The sequence below is a fragment of the Vicia villosa genome, linkage group LG2 (assembly GCF_029867415.1).
Source record: "Vicia villosa cultivar HV-30 ecotype Madison, WI linkage group LG2, Vvil1.0, whole genome shotgun sequence".
Taxonomy (NCBI): Eukaryota; Viridiplantae; Streptophyta; class Magnoliopsida; order Fabales; family Fabaceae; genus Vicia; species Vicia villosa.
This window is the reverse complement of record NC_081181.1, coordinates 201,537,946-201,559,186: the sequence shown is the minus strand read 5'-3', so window position 1 is coordinate 201,559,186 and position 21,241 is coordinate 201,537,946. Positions and strand designations below refer to the sequence as shown.

Below are 21,241 nucleotides of genomic sequence, written 5' to 3'. Positions count from 1 at the left end.
TTTGCAGCCATTTGTTTGACAATATCCTCTAGTGAAGGTTCGGAAGGTGCAGAGCACACAACCTGAAATTCCTTCAGATGCTTATGCGGATCATCACCTGCAAAACCATTAAACCTAGGCAACAAATATGTTAAACCATATTCCAATTCAAAAGGTGCATCACCCGCAGGATAGTCAATACATAAACCATTATAGTTCACATTAGGGACAGCCAACTGCGTTAGTGTTCTTTGTTCAGCCATGGGTTCAACATACACCGAAATATCGATTATGTCTCATACATGCATAAACGAATAGAAAGAATAAAAACGATTAACTAAATTCAGAAAAATATAAAAAACACGAAATTTAATCTAATTAAGACAAATTAGAATTTTAGGATTTTTTTTGTATTTTTTTGACTCTATGAAAATAGTAAAAAATTCATTAAAAATAGAAAAACGATGAATTTGGCAATTTTGGCTCGAATTCCCTTACTCTTCTAGAGTAAGGGAGTATTAATCGTACGATTTTTTTACTTCCAGTAGGAAAAAACTTTTTACAATCAAACACAATTTTTTTCAAAAACTGAATTTTTCGACTCTAAACGCGAATTGGCCAAAACCGTGAGGAAACTATGGCCAAAACACACAAACACTACACCTAGGACTCTAATATCAGTTAATATTCACAAGAATCCCCGGCAACGGCGCCAATTTGATCCGTTGTCGCACGCGGGTCAAATTCGAGTTAATTTGCAAAAACTGTAGTAACGACGGTAACGGTAACTCGAGTATCGTCTCTCAAGGATTCCTATTCTTATTAACCAAATGTAAAGTCGAAATTGGAGGGGGGGTTGGTTCAGTTTCGGATTACAGAAAAAGTGCTTAAAATAAATGATTCTAAAAATAAGCTGTTTTGAAAATAAGTGATTATTGTGCAAACGAATTCACTGCTTCGGGTTCTACTTATCATCGATTGATACAACTACGATCTCTATCCTATTTGAACACAATATCATTCAACAAGCGTGATCGACATCGTAAGATATATATTCCTATTGCCGGATTAAGCATACGGTTAAATATATCACAATTCAACGGTTAAGCAGAGTCGAATTGCGATCAAAAGTCAAGAACATATATCAATTCAAATTTAATCAACAATATTATAAGGAAATTGAATTAAGCAAACAATAATCATATAATATTATTGAAAGGAATAGAATTCTAATTGTAGTTATAACAATCTCAAAGTATTGAACCTGAATACAGCAAATCCGTCCGGAAGGTTTAGTTCTCCATAGCCAATCGTACAAGCCTGGTTTTTTTATGTGAATAGTGATCAAGATCCACAGTACCGCGGCTGCTACCCTAAGGGGAAATAGTACAACCCGTTTTACAAACCAACTGGGTCAAACATACGACCCAGGCCCAAAACTAATGACCCGAAACTTAAATAAACTAGTGCTGCAACTTCAACGAATTTTTTGGCCCTGCTACAGTCCAATTCTGACTTCGACTCCAACATAAGAATTGTAGCTCTTTCTCTTAGCTTTCCGGCGATTATTAGAACGCCTCAATCGGACTCCTGGAACTCCAGATATGATCGTTTCCGTGCAGACTGCTAATGCTGAAAATTAAATACGAAAATCAAATAACAATAAAAATAAATTAAAATATAAAAATATTATAAAATACAAAAATAAGACAAGCAAACCATGGAAATGTATAAGTACAAACGTAGAGGAATGTGAATCAAAATGCACTGATCAGGAAGCCTTATCCTATAAAATTCCAAAGAAAATACTGTTAATAACAAGCACAGTTAGAAATAATAAATTTCAACTGAGGATAAAAAAAGTAATAAGTCTAAGCAATGTTACCTCTATGTTCCAGACATGTCTGGCGGTATGATCACCATACCTTGTCAACAGTAATAAATCGGAAACACCCCTGGGTAATCCTCAGGTGCCTCAGGCCCATCAACATCATCATGCAATGGGTTAACACCATCAGGAGGTGACACAAGAGAACCACCATTATCAGGAGGTGGCGCATGAGATCTAACATCGACTGGAGGTGGAACAGGAGGAGTAGAAATATCTTGGCGACGTCTGCGGGTGGAGGGCGTCTGTGAAGTACCGTCACCATCATCCCCATGCCTCCGGGATGAAGAAGTAGAAGAGGAAGGCATGTGTCCACTATGTCGAGGAGGTGTCTGTGTTGTGGCCATAACCAGAACCTCTGCTGGAGGAGAGGTGTCAGCTACCTATGCGACTATATAGCTCCGCGCACGTCACACGGGGGCATGTTGTATAACCCTCCCAGCTATAAGTTGGTCTGACTCATCAATGATAATGTGCGTAAGGTATTACAAATAAAGTTGAATTAGCTACAATTAACTTATAAAAACAAAAGGAAAAACAAAAAACACCAATTATAACTCTGTAGATGCAAATGAGGAAAGCTTCCATAGATACAAATATGGAAGCATCCAGCATTTTAAAAAACTGGGTTTGTTCCAGAGCTGTATTTACGGAATTACCCTAACATTTAATTGTTCCGTAGATGCACCTACAGAATGTTTTGCAACACAGAAATGCAACAATGGCATCCATAACTGTTCACTTCCTTTGAAAAACCATTTTTGAGCCCCTGATCGTCTGTTTTACACAACAACAAATACCTACATTGTCTCTAAACTATGTTTCTAAAACTATCTAATGATTTCTACACCTAAAAGCGTATTCAAACTCTATTATGGGAAATACTCGAAAATACCTCGGAAATTCGAAAATTTACCGATTAAGTTTTGAACGAATTGGAGGGTGTTGATCATTGATGTTGATGTTCATTGCCAAACTCGAGAGAAAATTTTGAGGTTGAGAGAGAGTTTGAATAGAGAAAATGAAAAATGTTGATAACGAGGGAGGACAAAAGTCTGACTTGAATTTAACATCAAATGGTTTCGAAGGTGCATAACTGGAAGTATTCCTCAGATTCACATACGGAACAAATCAAATTTGAGAAAAAACAAGGTGCGTCCACTCCAGAGATACACCTCAGAAAGTTAGGTGACATTTTTGGAAACGCGCATGGTGCCTAAGAAGTTCAAGAGGTGGATTAAGAATTTCTCTTAAATTTAGACATGATAGATATCCACCACCCAAATTGAGAGGAGTGTTGATTACCAAATCAAGTTCAGATCCTTAGGATTCTAATTGTACAACTATTATTATGAAATAATTACGATTGCAGTTTTGATTTTATTTTCTGAGTTAGGATAACATTTATAGGGAATCAATTTTCCTATTTTCAACATTATTTGTCCTATTTATACTCCTTATATAACAATTTGTATGCATCAAGTGAATAGACAATCCTTTTTCCGCCGTAAGAACCAAAGAAAAACAAACCAGGAGCATAAAGACTATTGACCAAAAGTACAAGGTAACTAGCCAACCAAGAACACATAACCAGCAATTATAGAAATATGCCAAGAACACTCCAAATCAAGCTAATTTATTAATTAGAAAGAAATACTTGGCTTGCAAAAGTCGGATATCCTATATACTAACAATCATATCACTATTTATACATAGTAATTACTGATTAATTAACAATGATAATGAATTATGTGTCACTGCTTAGATGAAATAATTACTTTTAGGCTCATGGAAGATATTGAGTTTTGACTTTTGGTTGTCAAGCATATTTAAAGGCCCAGATTATAAAGATCAATTTCTTTTAACTTTGCTCGAGAATTCTCATTATCCTCTTCCTCAGTAACCAACCAATTGTAGGGAAGCTGAATTTTAGGTCCAGACCTACTGCTGTTTTCTTGTACAGAATCAAAGTAAAGACTGTGTTCATCTGACATTGTAAAGCAATTCAATAAGCCGAGGGCAGACTCTATACGAAATAACCCAAATGGATTTTTAATTATGCTCTTGATTAACATCCTCATTCCCCATTTCTTTATGATCAAACCTGGACAAGCTTTAAATGTGATATGAGCTCCTGTTTTCACAAAATGGCAATGCTCACTAGAGATATAGATTAGCCAAAGATGTTTGGAGCCATCGACTTTGTCCAGTTCCAAGTTAAGTGGCATGTCAAAGCGTTCTTCCGTGTGCTCGCTTTCGAAAGAAAGGTAAAAAGGATGCGGTAATGCCGGGGAAAATGTATCTTGTAGAGAAACAGAATTTGCAGCACCACTGTTTACCTCAAATGCCACACAGAAAGCAAAACCAAACCAATTCTCAGTCTCTTCAGATGCTACTATCCTCACTATTGACCCCCCGTCAAATCGGTGATTGAACCATACTGGAGTGTTATTCCAATTCCATGGAACAACAATGTCAAAGCCACACCGAAAGTAATGGGGATGCTAGTACCAGAAGATAAAAATAAACATACATATATATATTATATCAGAAAAAGAAAGAAAAGAAACACTAAAATATATCAAAGCTAGAGAATTGGAGAAAGGTAAGCAATGTACACACCTTAAGCAGTCTTTGTAACCATGTATATTGTATATCTGCGGATTGGGTTTCAGGGCTTTTCGTCATCTTGGGGCAGTCAAAAATATATAATCCTGACCTATAGTCACGAGATCCCGAAGCTATTTTAAAGTATCTTCCTCCCGAAGAAGCACTTTTTGAAGGTAGCCATTGAAAAGTTTGAAGCTCGTGACAATGAGATAAGTTTAAATATGCTAAACTTTCAAGACGGTTGATTTCATCAGGTAGTGAATCAAAGTTATTTCCCTGTAGGTTTAGTCTTTCTAAACATTTTAGCCCTCCAATAGCAACAGGTACTTGATGAAGACTGCAAAAGCTTAGATCCAGAAAAATCAAAGAATGCAGATGACGAGAATATTGTAGAGTACTATGTTCTAATGGTAGAGTTTTAAGTTTAAAGCACCCATGTAAATCTAGAGTTATAAGAGATATCATCCTATTACTGTTATTGGGCATTTCAACAAGATTTGTACAGTCTCTCAAACTCAGGAATGTAAGGTCTGCAAGAGCCCCAATGGACTCATGAACTGTGGATAAACTTGTACATCCATCCATATCAAGGTACTCGAGTTTTGATGCCCCGGTAAAATCAGGTGTCTTTTCAAGTTTTGCACAACCAGAAAGGCGTAGAACTCTCAAAGAACTCAATCTTGATACACTACCAAAATCAAGGTCAACCAAACTGCTGCAGTTTTGCAAACTTAAGAAAACAAGTTCGGTAAGATGTCCAATTGATGGATGGACCTGTATTAAGTTTGTGCATCCTGTAAAATCTAGCCGCTCCAGTTTCGGGGTCCAAAGAAAATTTGGAGTCTCTATTAAATATTTGGAGTTGCTCAAATCCATCCTTTTCAAACTGGGAAATTCCTATTCAGAGAGAATTAACTGTCATCGGTAAGCATGTCTTTAAATCAATTAAAAATGGGAAAACTAATATTAGAGTACCTTGCATCCTTCCCACAGTCGTTGAATGCTACTATCAGGTAGATTCAATGCCACAAGATAACTAGGCTCAAATTTTGACGGCAGAGAAGTAAAAGGGTATCCATGCCACAAAAGAAATCGCAGGTTGTTGGAAAGAAAATTGAGATTTCCTGAAAATTTGTTATGATACAATATGAGCAGTGCAAGGTTCTTCATTTTTGAAAATCCTTCGGCCCTGCATTTGGAGGAATTTTCTTTCTGATCTAGAACCATGGCTCTAACATTATTTGTTCCCTGGAAAAAAATATAGAACAGACATAATGCATAGACAAAAAAAAATGAAATTACTTGAACTAAAATTATCCGCATATCCTATATTAAATTTTTATACTCTTAATGGAAATAATAAAATTATGAAATCAAAATGTGTTACCGTATCTGTCATCAAGACGTGATTGAAATCCTTGTATTGCCATAATCCAGTCCAACATCCTGGCTCATCGGGAAAATTGTGCCTCGTGATTTTCTTCCCCAATTCCTGTAACATTGCATGCATATGAATTTCCTGGTTTTTAATGGTTATAAGTGATTTCTTAAGCATGATTTGAATTCCAATGTGAGCGTGCAATTCACAAGCATCTAGAATACGCTTGACATAATCTTCCCTTTCCCCGTTAAAGAAACAAGCAATATGCAAAAATATTCCTTTCTCCTCGTGTTGTAATCCGTCAACACTCATCTGAAGCACATCCATGACATCATTGTTTGGATTGTTCCTCAACCTATCCAATGCATCTCTCCATTGGGCAGCATCTCGGGTACACAAGAAAGAACCAAGTACTTTAACTGCCAATGGAAGATGTTGTGCATATCTGAGTACCTCAGGAATCAACTCAACACAACTGCTACTTTGGTCTTCACTTTGGAAGGCTTTTTTACAAAAAAGTTCACAAGCATCTTTACTATTCAACAATGGAACCTCATACACTTCATGCGCTCCAAACACTTTTAGAATATGTGCATCCCTAGTTGTAATGATCATTCTACTTTCTGGGTGAAGAAGTTTGTGATCAATTGCCAGCTCTTGCACTTGCTTTAATCCATCAACATTGTCGAGAACTATGAGCACATTTATGTTGCTAAGTCTATTTCCTAAAATCGCAGATACTTCAGAAGGACTGAATCTCTCTAGATTTATCTCATTGAAGGCTTGACAAAGGATTTGTTTCTGAATAGCAATAGCACCTCCGTCTTTATAAATTTTGCTTACATTCTCAATGAAACAAGAAGCATCAAACATACAAGATATTCTATCATACAAGACAGTAGCAAGTGTTGTCTTGCCTATTCCACCCATCCCTTTAATTCCTATAACCCGAAATTCATCATCCTTTGAGCCTAATTTTAAAAGAATTTTCAATGCTTCTACTCGAGGTTCAATCCCAACAAGGTCATCAAACCCGGATAATTTATGGCCTAATGTTTTTATCACCTCCTGAACAACACTTTCAACCACTTCAAACTCCGGCCTGAAAGAGAGGGGAGAGATCAAACACTAAACTATCATCTAAGAAAATAAGATACGACTTAAATACGTTAACCAAAATATATAGATGCAAACTATGAATAAGAATAACTTGTGACACTTACATGTCCTTGACATGCCAACCAACTAATGCAGTCAAACGAATCATAGCTCTCCTCCATCTCCTGACCTTGTCTAAATCATCTTTGAATTTCTTCGTGTGTGAAAGAAAAGCTTTTTGGTAAGGTCCACTTTGTTTCCGCACATCCGATGGATCAATATGATAGAAAACGGGGAAAACTTTGTGTTTGAATTTATTAGCACATTCAGCAATAGCAGCCATTTCTTCCAAACACCACGTTGATTCGGCGTATCTTTTTGAGAAGACAACAATAGAAGTTTTAGAATTCTCAATTGCTTGTAGAAGCTGTGGTGACAGGGATTGTCCTTTCTCAAGGCGTCTGTCATCTTTGAAAACAAAGATTCCTTTTTTGGCTAGATGAGCATAAAGATGATCAACGAAAGTGTTGCGTGTGTCAGGACCTCTAAAGCTTATAAACACATCATATCTATAGTTTTGAGTGAAATTAGAATCCATGGAAGAAACTGTATCTTCCATCATGCTGAAATCGGATAAAGAAAAATGATCCAACAGAGCCCAAAAAGGTTGCAGGAGCGTGGAGCTCCATGAGAGAAACAATTCTGTAATATTTGAGTTTGAATCCATCTTCAAAAAAGTCACTGCAAAGCCAATGGATGAATGATTTCGTTCATGTGAGGAAGAAGGAAGTATGAATGAGTTTATAAATGAATATACTACACATTATTTCCATCTGAGGTAGTATCCTCCTCCTAACAAAATTGTTTATTCCAGAGTGAAGACAAAATGGGTGTGAACAGAGCGGAATAAATATAAAATGAATCATGTTCACATATGTATTCATTTTCATTTTGATATTTTATATTATACTGACTTGACTCAAGTAAGTTTGTTCACACACTTCTTTTTTTAAGTTATATGAATATTGAAAAGTTCAAACCAAATCAAAATTACAATAATTATAACGATCAACTCATATATATTAATATATTCAAAATTATAAAGAAATTACAGGCAAACGGGGCAATAAGTTGGCTATTACCTTTTTTTCGATTAATAATAAAGGGAAGATCCATTTCGGCAAGTTTGAGCAGAAGACTGATGAAGATTTAAGAGTCGTGAAGCTTAAGTACCATTCACCTTCGAATTCGATTAATAATGAAGGGAAGATCCATTTCAGCAAATTTGAGCTGAAGACGGATGAAGATTTAAGGGTTGTGTGCAGTACATTTCACCATTAAGAAACAAATGGTCGAATTGAAATGGATGCGACAATTGCAAAATCAATCGAAAATATTCTAATGTTGTTGGAATGTCCTAATAAAATGTAATGTTAAATTTATGTTAACGATTATATATGTATTGTTAACGATTATCTATGTAATGTTACATATTTTGATGTTTGAGACAGTTCGGTCCATATCCAGTGTGGGCGTTAGAGCATTGAGAGGACCTTTCCCTAGTACGAGAGGACCGGGAAGGACGCACCTCTGGTGTGCCAGTTATCGTACCAACGGTAAACGCTGGGTAGCCAAGTGCGGAGCGGATAACTGCTGAAAGCATCTAAGTAGTAAGCCCACCCCAAGATGAGTGCTCTCCTATTCCGACTTACCCAGAGCCTCCGCGGAGGGTGTTTATATTTTCTTCAAGTTTCTGCATATTTTATTACGGTTTTGTGGTTTGAACTAAAGAGTGTATTCTAGATATGCATCTTCGTAAAACTCAATGAATTTTGACATAAGGGTTATTACATAGATGTACCTCTAAATTAACCTTAATATGGATACAAAGATGCATATCCGAACAAGACAAGTTTATCGAATGAAGAATGCCACAATGTTGGATTTCATCAATTCAAATTAAACCGCATAAAATTAAATTGGATCGGAATAGAATTTTTTAAATCAAACATCCAAAACTGAACCACATGAATTTTTGACTCAGAACCAATCCAACCCACGTCGTGAATCCCCTAGTTGCACACAAAACTTCTCATCACCGGAACTAACCTTTATTGGTCAATCATATCTTATGTCTTCCCTTTGCAAACGGTAATTCAAATCTCTTCATGAATATTTACTAATTTGCATATATAGGCAAAATAATGTATGAAATTTAAACAATTAACACAAACACAAGCACAAGAGGTGGAAATCATTTGACAACAAGCTTAGAATGGCCAAAAAGCACCCTATTCCAACGTAGCTGCATCAATATACGAATCAAATTAACATCATTTCAGTGACAGTAAAAAACTAATTCCATAAATTGATTGTTCCCTCTCAATTCCACCTACAACTCTAATTATTGTTTGATTATGCTTGAGTAGCCACTCAAATTGCTTCGCTAGCATCTTATTTGAAGCAAACGTTTAGCATCCCATTCTGAATTTGTCCAACATGAACATGAGACTACGAACCCACTTACGAAGTTGAAGAAATTCCTAAATTGCAACAGATAACAACATTCATCCTCCACAAACATAGAATCACAGTACCTATCATGTCTTCATCCACCTGATAAGGTTCAGGACAGAACCTAACCTCAAATAATCAGGCATATTCACTTTACAAAAATCAAAATATTAAAAATGTCTCAACATATTAATTTAAGAGAAATTATTAGATAAATTTGTAATGCAAAAGATGGATATGCTATACTAATAATTCATATCATTAGTTATAAAATTAATTATTAATTGGCAATGGTAATAAGTTATCACTTAACAATATGTCACTGCTTAGGTGAGATAATTACCTCAAGGCTCACAGAACGTGTTGTGCATTTTAACTGTAGTTGGCATACCTAAAGGCCCAGATTAGAAAGATCAAATTCTTTTGACTTGACTCCAGAATTTTCAGCTTCTTCCTCTTCAGTAACCAACCAATTGTAAGGAAGTTGGATTTTAGTTCCAGACTTCGTGCTGGTTTTTTGTACATAATCAAAGACAAGTTTGGGCACATCAGTGTCCGATGAGTACTCCAAAGGGAGAGGATGAAATATCTTTAGATCCTTGATTACCAAGCGCAATCCCCATTTCTTTATTGACAAACCTGGGCGGGCTTTAAATGTGATATGCGCTCCAGTTTTTAAGAAATGGCAGTGCTCTTGAGAGATATAGATTACCCAAAGATATTTGGAGCCATCAATTTTATGCAGTTCCAAGTTAAGCGGCATATCAAAGCGTTCCTCTGTGTGTTCACTTTCAAAAGAAAGATATAAAGGATGTGGGAGTGCTGAGGAAAATGAATCCTGTGGCAAACCCGAACTAGCAGGACAATTTTTTTTTACCTTAAATTCCACACAGAAGGCAAAGCCAAACTTCTTGTCAAACTCTTCAAAATCTACTATCCTTACTATTGAACCACCATTAAAATGGTGATTGAACCATCTTGGAATACAACTACGTGATCGAGAAACGGTTTTATCCCAATCAAGAGGAACAACAATGTCAAAGCCACCACGAAAATGCTGGGGATTCTGGTACCGGAAAAAAAATAACACATAAGTATATTCTAGCTAGAGAGTGCAAAAAAATGTTATATATTTATAAGCCACGAAAAGTACTAAGTAGCTTGCCGCTTGCAGATAATGATTAGTAAACTAACTGCAGCCAACAAAAATATAATTACCACATCGGAAAACCATTCTAGAATAACTTCTTAGTAATGAGAGCATGAAAAAATATTTGAGTTTATGAGAATGCAACAAGTTCATTTAAATATGTTGCATTAGAGGTCTTCCCGATTGCACAAGTTAGATCTGGATTTTTTTATAAAAAAGAAAATACAATGAACGAAAGCTAGAGAATTAGGGGAATGTTAGGAAAGTACGTACCAGAAGCAGTCTTTGTAACCACAAATATTCTATGGATTGATGATATTTGGGTTTATCCATGAACTTAGGACAGTCAAATATATATAATCCTGACCTATGATCACGAGATCCCGCTGCTATGTTAAAATATTTTCCTCCAGAAGCACTTTTTGGAAGTTGGCCGAGTTCAATAGTTCTAATCTCATGGCAATGAGATAAGTTTACATATGCTAGGTTGGCAAGAAGAGTGAAACAATTAGGTAGTGAACGCAATTTGTTTCCTTGTAGATTTAGTCTTTCTAACGTGAATAACCATCCAATACTATCTGGTACTTCATGAAGATTGCAAAAGCTTAAATCTAGAGAAATCAAAGATTTCATATAACCAGTAGGTAGAATTGTAAGACTTGAGCAACCACAAAAGTCTAGAGTTACAAGGGATACCAGCCTCATAATCCTATCGGGCCATCCAACAAAATTTGTGCAGTTTCTCAAACTCAAGAATTTAAGCTTTGTCAAATCCCCAATGGATTCATGAACTTTGGATAAAGTTGTACATTCATCCATATCAAGGTACTCAAGATTTGATGCCCCGGAAACATGAGGCGTCTGTTCAAGTTTTGTGCAACCAGAAAGGCGTATAACTCTCAAAGAACTTAATCTCGATACACTACCAAAATCAAGGTTGACCAAACTGCTGCAGTTTTGCAGACTTAAGAAAACAAGTTCTGTAAGATGTCCAATGGATGGATGGACCTGTATTAAGTTTGTGCATCCTGTAAAATCTAGGCGCTCCAGTTTTGGGGTCCCAAAAAACATTGGAGTCTCTATAAGATACTTGGAGTTGCTCAAATCCATCCTTTTCAAATTAGGTAGTTCCTATAAAGAGAATTAGCAACCATCAGTAAAAACGTTTCCCTAAGATTCAAAAGTAACTTAATCCCTCCTTTAAAAGTAACTAGAGTACCTTGCGACCTTCCCACAATCGTTGAATGCTACTATCAGGCATATTCAATTCCACAAGATAATCTGGCTCAAAATTTGACGGCAAAGAAGTAAAAGGGTATCCATGCCACAAAAGATAGCGCAAGTTGTTGGAAAGAAAATCCAAATTTCCTGAAAAGTTGTTATGATACAACATGAGAAGTACAAGGTTGCTCATATTTGAAAATCCTTCAGCCCTGCATTTGGAGAAATTTTTCTTTTGATCCAGAACGATAGCTTTAACATTATTGTTTGTTCCCTAGGAAAAGAACAGAATAAGCATAAATAGTATGTAAGAAGAAATAGAAGAAGTATATGAATTGAAACTGAAATTGGTGCATCCTTAGAGGACAAAGCAACTTATAATATACTCCTTCATTTTAAAATTAATGTCGTTTGAAGATTTTGTTTGTAGGAATGTAATAACGTTGTCAAAAGAAACTACACATTTATTAAATGATTTGTACCCAATAATAACTAAAGGGCATAAGTAAAAAAATGACAATCATTTGCATAAGTAAAAAAATAACAATCACGGTCTTCTCTTTTCCTTTTCTGAAATATCTTTGTCTCCTCCATTCATCATCTCCTCTATTCTCATCATCACAACAACCACTCTCCTTTATTCATTGTGCTTATGGTAATTACTCTTCAAATTCACTTTACTTCCACTATTAACATGTTTTTCACTCAATTAATAAATTAGTAGTTATAGATTTGTCACACTGACACATAATAAATGTGTTTTTCATAGATGTATTTTTATTTTTAAAAAAAGAAAGACGCAAAGCATATGTGTTTTTTTAAAAAACGATAAAAATAAGGAAATACTCATAGTTTTGATTGGAAAATATAAAAAATTTCTTAAGATTCGATCTCTGTGGGAATCTGTGGGAATGGGGATGGAGGAAAAATTCCCTCGTGGCGGGGATTGGGAATGGGGATAGGGAATAAATTTGTGGGGGCGGGGAGCGGAGAAGCATCCTCTGAACATTCCCTGCCTTGTTGAAATCCCTAAATGGCACCCTCTAGGTTTAAAAAAAATAATTTGTTACCATTTTTGTCTTCAAGACAAGAGAGAAATCATTGTATCGCCATAATCTACTCCATGACACTGGGTTTTCGAGAAAGCTGTGCCGAACAATTTTCTTTCCCAGTTCTTGTAACATATCATGCATATGAATCTCTTGGTTTTTAATGGTAATGAGTGACTTCTCAATGACTCTTTGAAGTCCTATGTGAGGGTATAATCCACATGCATCTAGAATTCTCTTTACATAATCTTCCCTCTCCCCTTTAAAAAAACAAGCAATGTGCAGAAATATTTCCTTCTCCTCGTGTTGTAGTCCATCAACACTCATCTGGAGCACTTCCATAACTTTATTGTCTGGATTGTTCTTCAATCTATCCAAAGCATCTCTCCACTGAGTAGCATCTCGAGTACACAAAAAAGAGCCAACTACTTTAATTGCTAATGGAAGATTTTGAGCATATTTTAGTATCTCTGGAATCAACTCAACACAATTGCTGCTTTGCTCTTCACCTTTGAAGGCATTTCTAAGAAAAAGTTCAGAAGCATCATTACTATTCAACAGTGGAACTTTGTGAATTTTATCTGCTCCATATACTCGTAGTATATGCTCATCCCTTGTGGTTATGATTATTCTACTGCCACTCCCAAGTAATTTAGGATTTATACGTAATTCCCGCAATTGGTCAAATTGATCAACATTGTCAAGAACTAGAAGAACATTGGTGCAACTGTAAAGCCTAGTTATCATAATCTTGGAAATTTCCCAAATATCGTATGAGTCAAGATTTCTTTCGTCTAGAGTTTGTCGAAGAATTTGTCTTTGAACAGCAACAATACCACCATCCTTATAAAGTTTGCTTGTGTTATTAATAAAACAACGAGCATCAAACCGATAAGAGATTCTGTCGTACAAAACAGTGGCATGAGTTGTCTTTCCTACTCCACCCATCCCCCAAATTCCCAAAATTCGAAAATCATCATCTTTTGAGTTCAATTTAAGAATCTTTTCTAATTCTTCTACACGAGGTTGCATCCCAACAAGATCGCTGCTTAACCCTGAGAATTTATGATTCAAAGATTTTATTACTGCTTGAACAATTGTTTCAATCTCTATAAACTCTGGCCTGAAAGAGGAAAAACAAAAACACAAAATTATCAACTTAAGCTACACGAAGATATATTAATGGATTGTTTATAATTTGTGTGAGTGAAAGAGTGCAAGTTGGACTATGAAAGTTGAAAATCAACCCGAATAAAATCCCTTGGTTGTTGTAAGAAGGTTCATCGACATATCTTATAAAAAGCTAAAGACATATTTTAGCGTAACTCTCAAGAGGAAACTCTTGGGAACAGAAATAGGCAAAGTGATCAGCCGAACTTGTATCGCTTTATTTTCTGTAATTTATGGTACAATCTCTCTAACGCTTTATTCTCTGTAATTTATTTTCTTTCCTCTATATTTCTTTCTTCTTTCATCTTCGTTGCTATATCTCTATTTGTTTGTACTAATATAAATTGGCTTCTAAATAAAAGATTTTAAAATAATTTAGATTTCTAAATATCACAATCAACACACCAATCATAGAAAAGATGGTAAAAACTATGCTTAGGTAGTTTGGAAATATAAAGAGAAGATCGATAGATTCTATAATAAAGAAAAAAGTTCAGAAGAAGAGTAAACAAATTACTAAAAATAGAGCAAGACCAAGAAAACTTTAAAATATTCTATGAACAGAGTAGAAAATGTAAAACAAGTAGGCAACAAAGGGAATAAAAATAACACTTACTTGTTCCTGACATCCCAACCGACTGAGTCAGCTAAAACCTTCATAGCATTCGTCCACCTCACAACTTTAATCTGATCACCTTCGAATCTCATCCGGTAAAAATCAAAGGCGTTTTGGTACACCCCAGATTGATGTCGTACATGAGATGGATCGACATCATAAAAAACAGAAAATACTTTTTGATTGAATTCTTTATGACATTCAGCAATAGTAGCCATCTCTTCCAAACACCACTTGGACTCGGCATATGTTTCAGAGAAGACAACAATAGAAATCCGTGAATTATGTATAGCTTGAAGAAGTTGCGACGAAAGGGAATCTCCTTTCTCGAGCCTTTTATCATCCATGAAAGCGAAAATACCATTTCTTGTTAGGTGAGCATAAAGATGATCAACAAAAGTGTTGCGCGTGTCAGGACCTCTGAAACTGATAAACACGTCATATCTATATCTACGGCTTTGCGTGTGATTATTATCCATGGAAGAATTGGAAGGTTCAGTTCCTTGCCTCAAACTGGAAAATGGAAAATGGTTGCAAGTACATAAGAGTGACCTATCTATAACACTAATTAAAAATGCAACAACAAAAACAAGTTTAAGTGCATTATTGGTTTAGCTTTTGGAAATGTCAAAAATAATTTTAGAGATGTAGAATTGATCATGTGTGATTTTAAGATGTCTGGTTAAACAAAATTATAATTGATTTTGTCTCCAGAATTGATTCTATTTGAAGCTAGAATTTATAGCTTATGTCTCTAGAATTGATTTTGGATGATTTTTATATTGTAATTGATTCTATTTGAAGCTAGAATTTATAGTTTTTGTCTCCAAAATTGATTCTGCATGATTTTTATACTGTAATTTATCATCCAACTCACTTTTACATAAATGTATCCTAATATAATTTATCATCCAACTCACTTTTACAATGCATCGAAACATAAATCAATTCTGTTAAACTCAATTCTAATAAAATCAATTCTACCAAACTCAATTATGTTATAATCAATTATGTCATCCGTCAATCCAAACACACACTAAGTATAATAATGAAATAATGTGTAAATGAATAGATTTTGATGGTGGAGGCAGTGTTACCTGAAATATCTGAGTTCTAATCCAACTTGTCTCAGTTCGTTGAAGCATGCAAAAATTTGATGCAAAAACTAGTTCATTGAGTCCGTCTTTTGAAGGAAGACGAATTAATATTCTAACAGATTGTAAGAAGGAAAGTCAACGAAGGAGGATTCCGCGTAATGACAGCCGCTTTATCATTATCCATTCCTCACCAGATATATACTTGGTTGGTGCACTTTAGTTTCCAAACTATTTTTCATTTTTCAAAATATTTTTCTCTCTTGCGTGTGTCTATATATATATATATATATATATATATATATATATATATATATATATATATATATATATACTTTTCTATATTTAAATCAATTTAATCGTTGAAAATTTCAATTAATTATTTATTTATTTTACTTAAATTGACTACTACTTTAAATACTCCTTGTTTATGTCGGTTTCTCTCCTATTTGTTAGGGATATCAATGGGTCGGGTGTCGGTTTCATACTACTCAAATTCGCAATCGAAATCACCACTCAAATCCAAAAGATTATTTAGATTGCAAAATAACATTCACGCTCACACCCGTTGAGTTCAGGTTTTTTCACCCAAACCCGAACTCGCAGTAAAATATATTTTTCCTACAATTTTTTTTACATTTTTCCATATATATATATATATATATATATATATATATATATATATATATATATATATAAGCATGTGTAATTTCGGGTTTTTGGTGCGGATTTCTACTACCCAAACTCGCACCCGAAATATCGGATGATATCCACCCAAATTCAATCAACTCGAGTTTTCACCCGTTGATTCTAGTTCAGATGCAGGTGCGTCCCGCGAATTTGGGTATGCTTGTCATCCCCACTACTGCCTCTATCTCACTTTCACAAAATTAAAAATAACTTTATTAATAAAGAAAGAGAGAAGAGAAAAATGGAGAAAAAAATAAATAAATGAGAGGTTCTAAGTCCAACTATTCTTCATCCCTTATTTTCCACTCATTTTTTATATCAAAATTTTTCTACAATTTCTTGATTATGTGAAAGTTAAAAAGGAAAAATTTGTCTCTCCATTACTATCCAAGTCCATCGATAAAATTAAATTGAACAAATTTAATGATTCAGAAAAGGAAACTGAAAATTTTGAAGAAAGGTATTTGATGTTCATGTTGGACGTGCATATAATTTTGCGTTTTCTTCAACAATGATCTTGAACAAAACATATTTTAGTTTAAGAATCCTTTTGTTTTCTTTAAACATGGTTTTGAACGAGCCTTTAATCAAGATTGAAGATTTATGTTTGCATGTTGAGATAATTTTTGTTATCTTTAACAATGGTTATGTGAGATTTATCGTGTACTGAACAATACAATGTTATCACTTAGGTTTGATTATTTTGGAAAGTTCATAGTTTGTGTTTTTTTTCCGATTTCTTCAGGTTTTCAACCAGTCATTCATTCAAGTTTTTTGATTCAGTATAATTATAGTTGTGCGTTTTGTTCATTTTGTATAGCTTCTTTGTATGGAGCTAGATCAAATACAAACAATTTTTCAAGGATTTCACAATAGTGAAAGCCATGGCAGTCCGACTGAGGCACGTAGTGTTAGTTAAATGGTGGATACTACACATTTATAGTTAATATTTCGCGTTACTATAGTGTAAAAATACAATTTTGATATATTATTATATATTTTGAATAGAATTTAGGTGTGTTCTGGACTGGGCCGAGCAGGCCCAGCTCCCCTTGTCAACCGAACAGGCCCAATTCATTTGGGCCCATCTTGCCGTTACGAATTGGTCAAGCATAAAGACCACGTGCGTAACACTTCAGCGAAGGATCCGGTCAATCACCTCCGAATCCTACGCCATGCTCACCCAGAACGTGGGTCACCTGCTGACTCAGCCCTAGCAGAGGTTGTTCTGGCAGTCTCCTAGCACGTGGGCCTCCAACTGGATTTGGCCCAATTAGGAGACCTTGGCCCAGCGCTGGGGGCTATAAATATCCTCTTTCACTAGAGGGTCAGGTATTCATTATCTACTTCTTAAACCCTCACTCTCTCTGATAGCTTCTGACTTTAGCATCGGAGAACCTTGCAGGTACCCCCCACCTTGTTCATCAAGCCAGACCAGCTGCCGTGACGATCCATTCTGATCAGGTTAGATCAGTGGCGCCGTCTGTGGGAACCCTGCTTCCCCATCTTTTCTTTCTTCAAGAAACCTAGAGATCAAAGCTCAATCCATCCCACGATCATCATGGCCAGCAACAACAATGACGACCAGCAGAACAGCGACCAATTCAGCGTTGAACGATTGATCCAAGAAACTGCTGTTGGCAACCAGTCTCGTCCTCGTCGGGACGGGCAGAACCAATCAACTAAGAACGGGCAAGCGGTTCCCATCGGGCAATCCAAACCCAACAATGGAAAACCGCCTCCGAGAGACGGTCAGACGGCCACCCCGTCAACCCAAAGCTCCAAACAGGTCGAGGACCTAGAGGCCGATGCAGAATCCCTCCAGGTTGAGATCCCGATTCCAGAAAACGTTGACCTGGTCACTGTCGCACTGCTCGGCGCAGTTAACCGGACCAACACCCTGCTGTTCGAGCAGAACAAGAGGATAATAGCGGCATTGGAAAAGAAACGCCGATCCAGGACACCTCCGAAGAGGCGCTACCGCCACCGCTCCTCATCCAGCTCTCGCTCTCCTCCCAGGAGGAGGTATCGCAACCGCTCCTACAGCCCCTCCCCTAGACGAGGCAGTCTGTCCCCCGGATACAAACGCGACCTGTCCGATTCCGAGAGTCCCCGAGGACGGAAACGGAACAGTGGCGCCGCTTCAAAGAAGACCTCTGTTTCCAAGCACAAAGACCTGTCACCAAGGAAGAAACCCGCCTCCCCTCACAAAGGACGCGGGGAAACCCTCAAGAAAGCTGGAAAGCCCTCCAAGCCGAGACATTCCCCGAAACGTCCTCGTCGCTACACTCCTTCACCTCCGGAGAGCGACGAGGAGAGACAAAACCCTTTCTCCAAGGAAATTGTCAAAGCCAGAATTTCCAGGGGAATGGAAAAACCTCCGGAGATGGACCTCTATGACGGGACCACCGATCCTGAAGACCACATCCTCAGTGTTGTGACCATGCTCGACTACCACTCTGTCAGCGGCGCCATCAAATGTCGCATCTTCCCCACAACTCTGAGGGGAGGCGCAATGACTTGGTACAAGAATCTTCCGAGGAATTCGGTCCGCTCCTGGGCCGAGTTCAAAGACAAATTCTCCCACCACTTCACCGCGTCTCGTCGGCATCCGAAGACAGAAGCCTCTCTGGAAGTTATAGTCTAGGGACCGACCGAATCCCTCCGAGCCTTTTTGGACCGATTCAACCGCGAAGCAGTTCAGGTGCCCACAACCGAAGAAATGAAGCTATATTTGCTCGACAAAGGGCTCCAACCTGGCAGCGACTTCCACAAAGCTGTCGGCATCGAAAATCCGCGAACCCTGGAAGATCTCCTCATCAAAGCTCAATCATACATCACCTATGAGGAGGGGGCCAATCCTCCTCGAAATGAAAAAAGCTCTAGGCGCGATTGTAGCAACCTGCCCTAAAAATTAAGGTTTTAGAGTCGCCACCTATTCTGAAGGGCGAATAGGAAACCCTACGCAGTTTAGAGATCGGGGTAAGTTATTATAATCAGGTCGAGGGAAGGTGTTAGGCATGGGCATGTAGAAGTAAGGGCAACCTCGAATTATCCTTGGGTACGTCAAACCTGTTGGGAATAAATCGTTAGCGGTGGGTTTTCGTCGTATCGGAACTTCATGAGTTTCCTTTGACTGAACCTCTTTTGCTTTTTGTAAGGATAGTGTCACACCATTCGCAATCTTCGGAGTTCGTAGATTGATAAAGAAACCCATGACCTTTTTGCCCCTTGGTGTGGAGTTGACATATGTCGTATTCCCTCCATCGTGGTTATGCATCTTTGTTTAGGATTTTGCCCCAGTTGGACTAATCCTTGCCCCCAGGTTATCGTAGAGCATCCTTGTAAGTTTGATATGTTCTAAGATGAACCTCTTTATGACTAGATACATCTTGAGTGTATCTATGAGGGAACTCTTTGTTGAACTAACCATTGCTCGATGACAACCTTTATTGTATTTATAATCCTGTTATGACAAGGCATGGACATGCGGCTGGCATGGTGAAAGACATCCTCTTTCTCTTAGTAAGACTAAGATCATTCTCAATAATTTATCCTCCTTTCTCCATAGTCTATGATCCTTTGATTTTTTTTCATGAGTCTCGGGAAATCGGCTAGCACAGAATGGGTGGATGCGTGTGAAGATGTGAATGTAAATGTGTGAATGCATGAAAATGCAAATGCATGCGTATGCGAGAGACCTCTTGTGTTGTAACTCCTTGTATGCAATGCAGACGTATGACGTATAATCCTAGGGATAGCCTTAGAGGCGACATTAGACCCTAGTGAAATCCTTGCAAGATAGATGTTATGACACGCCAATGGGAATCCCTTAGATTAGGGAATATGCAGAAGGTAGCGGCTGGTGACCGTTCAAGACAGTCAGCAAGTTTCATGGCCATCGAGAGGCCAATCAACGTGTACCCATGAAGTTGTCCTTGGTGGGAAGGTTCTCTGTGTGGAACACAACTTATCTAAGGACGATATCGGACGAAGTGAAATCCCTACAGGCTAGGGATGAAAGATGTATAGATGGGAATCCAAACCCAACAAGTTAGAGGGTGCGCGAAAACAAACATGGAGTGACCATTCAGGACAGTCACTAGATCTCATAGCCATCGAGAGGCCAATCGAACGCATGCTAATGAACTTGTCCTTCGGGGAAGGACGCGTCGTTGTGAAAACACATGGATGTAAAAGAAAATCCCTATAGGCTAGGGAGTACGTAGGAGCAAGCACGGGGTGACCGTTCAAGACGGTCACTGAATCGCATGGCCATCGAGAGGCCAATTAACGTATGCTAACAAAAGATGTCCTTCGGATGAAGGATGCATTTTTAGAAATTTAATCCCTACAGGCTAGGGAACTCGTAGATGTAAGCACATGGTGACTGTTCAAAGTAGTCACTAGATCGCATGGCCATCGAGAGGCCAATCGACGTGCGTAAACGAAGATATCCTTCGAACGAAGGACGCGATTTTAGAAGTAGAATCCCTATAGGATAGGGACGAGAGATGTAAGCACGGGGTGACCGTTCAAGACAGTCACTAAATCGCATGGTCATCGAGAGGCCAATTGACGTGCGTAAACGAGGATGTCCTTCGTGGGAAGGACACGTAGATGTAAGAATACAAGGATATTTAAGGAAAGTCCCTACAGGCTAGGGAGTACGTAGATACAGGCGCATAGTGACCGTTCATGACAGCCACTAGGTCTATTGGCCATCGTGAGGCCAATCAACGTGCATAAATGGAGGTGTCCTTCGTGGGAAGGACATGGTT

General features: G+C 37.4%; 3 protein-coding genes across 5 annotated transcripts; 1 reads left to right on the top strand and 2 right to left on the bottom strand.

Moving 5' to 3' along the window:
* Positions 1-3,037: 3,037 nt before the first annotated feature.
* LOC131653608 (disease resistance protein RPV1-like) lies at positions 3,038-7,824 on the bottom strand. The gene is made up of 5 exons (XM_058923850.1): positions 7,082-7,824; positions 5,865-6,960; positions 5,453-5,725; positions 4,490-5,374; positions 3,038-4,371 (listed from the first exon to the last, which is right to left on the bottom strand). The coding sequence occupies exons 1-5, from the start codon at positions 7,681-7,683 to the stop codon at positions 3,697-3,699; spliced, it is 3,531 nt and encodes a 1,176-aa protein (XP_058779833.1). The 5' UTR covers positions 7,684-7,824; the 3' UTR covers positions 3,038-3,696.
* Positions 7,581-15,999, bottom strand: LOC131653609 (disease resistance protein RPV1-like). 3 transcript variants are annotated; one of them, XM_058923854.1, is made up of 7 exons: positions 15,774-15,999; positions 14,677-15,189; positions 12,912-14,013; positions 11,840-12,115; positions 10,894-11,751; positions 9,814-10,536; positions 7,581-7,697 (listed from the first exon to the last, which is right to left on the bottom strand). In XM_058923854.1, exons 2-6 carry the CDS (start codon positions 15,153-15,155, stop codon positions 9,862-9,864), a joined length of 3,390 nt encoding a protein of 1,129 aa, XP_058779837.1. In that variant the 5' UTR covers positions 15,156-15,189; positions 15,774-15,999; the 3' UTR covers positions 7,581-7,697; positions 9,814-9,861. The 3 variants fall into 3 exon arrangements, with proteins under 3 accessions (XP_058779837.1, XP_058779836.1, XP_058779834.1); XM_058923853.1 differs by lacking the exon at positions 7,581-7,697 and adding an exon at positions 9,435-9,572; XM_058923851.1 differs by lacking the exon at positions 7,581-7,697 and adding an exon at positions 9,457-9,594.
* A 2,022-nt stretch (positions 16,000-18,021) lies between these two features.
* On the top strand, positions 18,022-19,107 carry LOC131651084 (uncharacterized). Its single transcript, XM_058920756.1, has one exon. It carries the CDS (start codon positions 18,022-18,024, stop codon positions 19,105-19,107), a length of 1,086 nt encoding a protein of 361 aa, XP_058776739.1.
* The last annotated feature ends 2,134 nt before the right edge of the window (positions 19,108-21,241 follow it).

Excerpts from the sequence above, each read along its gene's own strand:
- LOC131653608 (XM_058923850.1), bottom strand. The coding sequence starts at position 7,683 with ATGGATTCAAACTCAAATATTACAGAATTGTTTCTCTCATGGAGCTCC. Across the intron at positions 6,961-7,081 it reads GGTTGGCATGTCAAGGACAT|GCCGGAGTTTGAAGTGGTTG; the intron begins GTAAGTGTCACA and ends CCTCTCTTTCAG. Across the intron at positions 4,372-4,489 it reads GGTTACAAAGACTGCTTAAG|CATCCCCATTACTTTCGGTG; the intron begins GTGTGTACATTG and ends TTCTGGTACTAG.
- LOC131653609 (XM_058923854.1), bottom strand. The coding sequence starts at position 15,155 with ATGGATAATAATCACACGCAAAGCCGTAGATATAGATATGACGTGTTT. Across the intron at positions 14,014-14,676 it reads GGTTGGGATGTCAGGAACAA|GCCAGAGTTTATAGAGATTG; the intron begins GTAAGTGTTATT and ends TTCCTCTTTCAG. Across the intron at positions 11,752-11,839 it reads GATTGTGGGAAGGTCGCAAG|GAACTACCTAATTTGAAAAG; the intron begins GTACTCTAGTTA and ends TTCTCTTTATAG.
- LOC131651084 (XM_058920756.1), top strand. The coding sequence starts at position 18,022 with ATGGCCAGCAACAACAATGACGACCAGCAGAACAGCGACCAATTCAGC.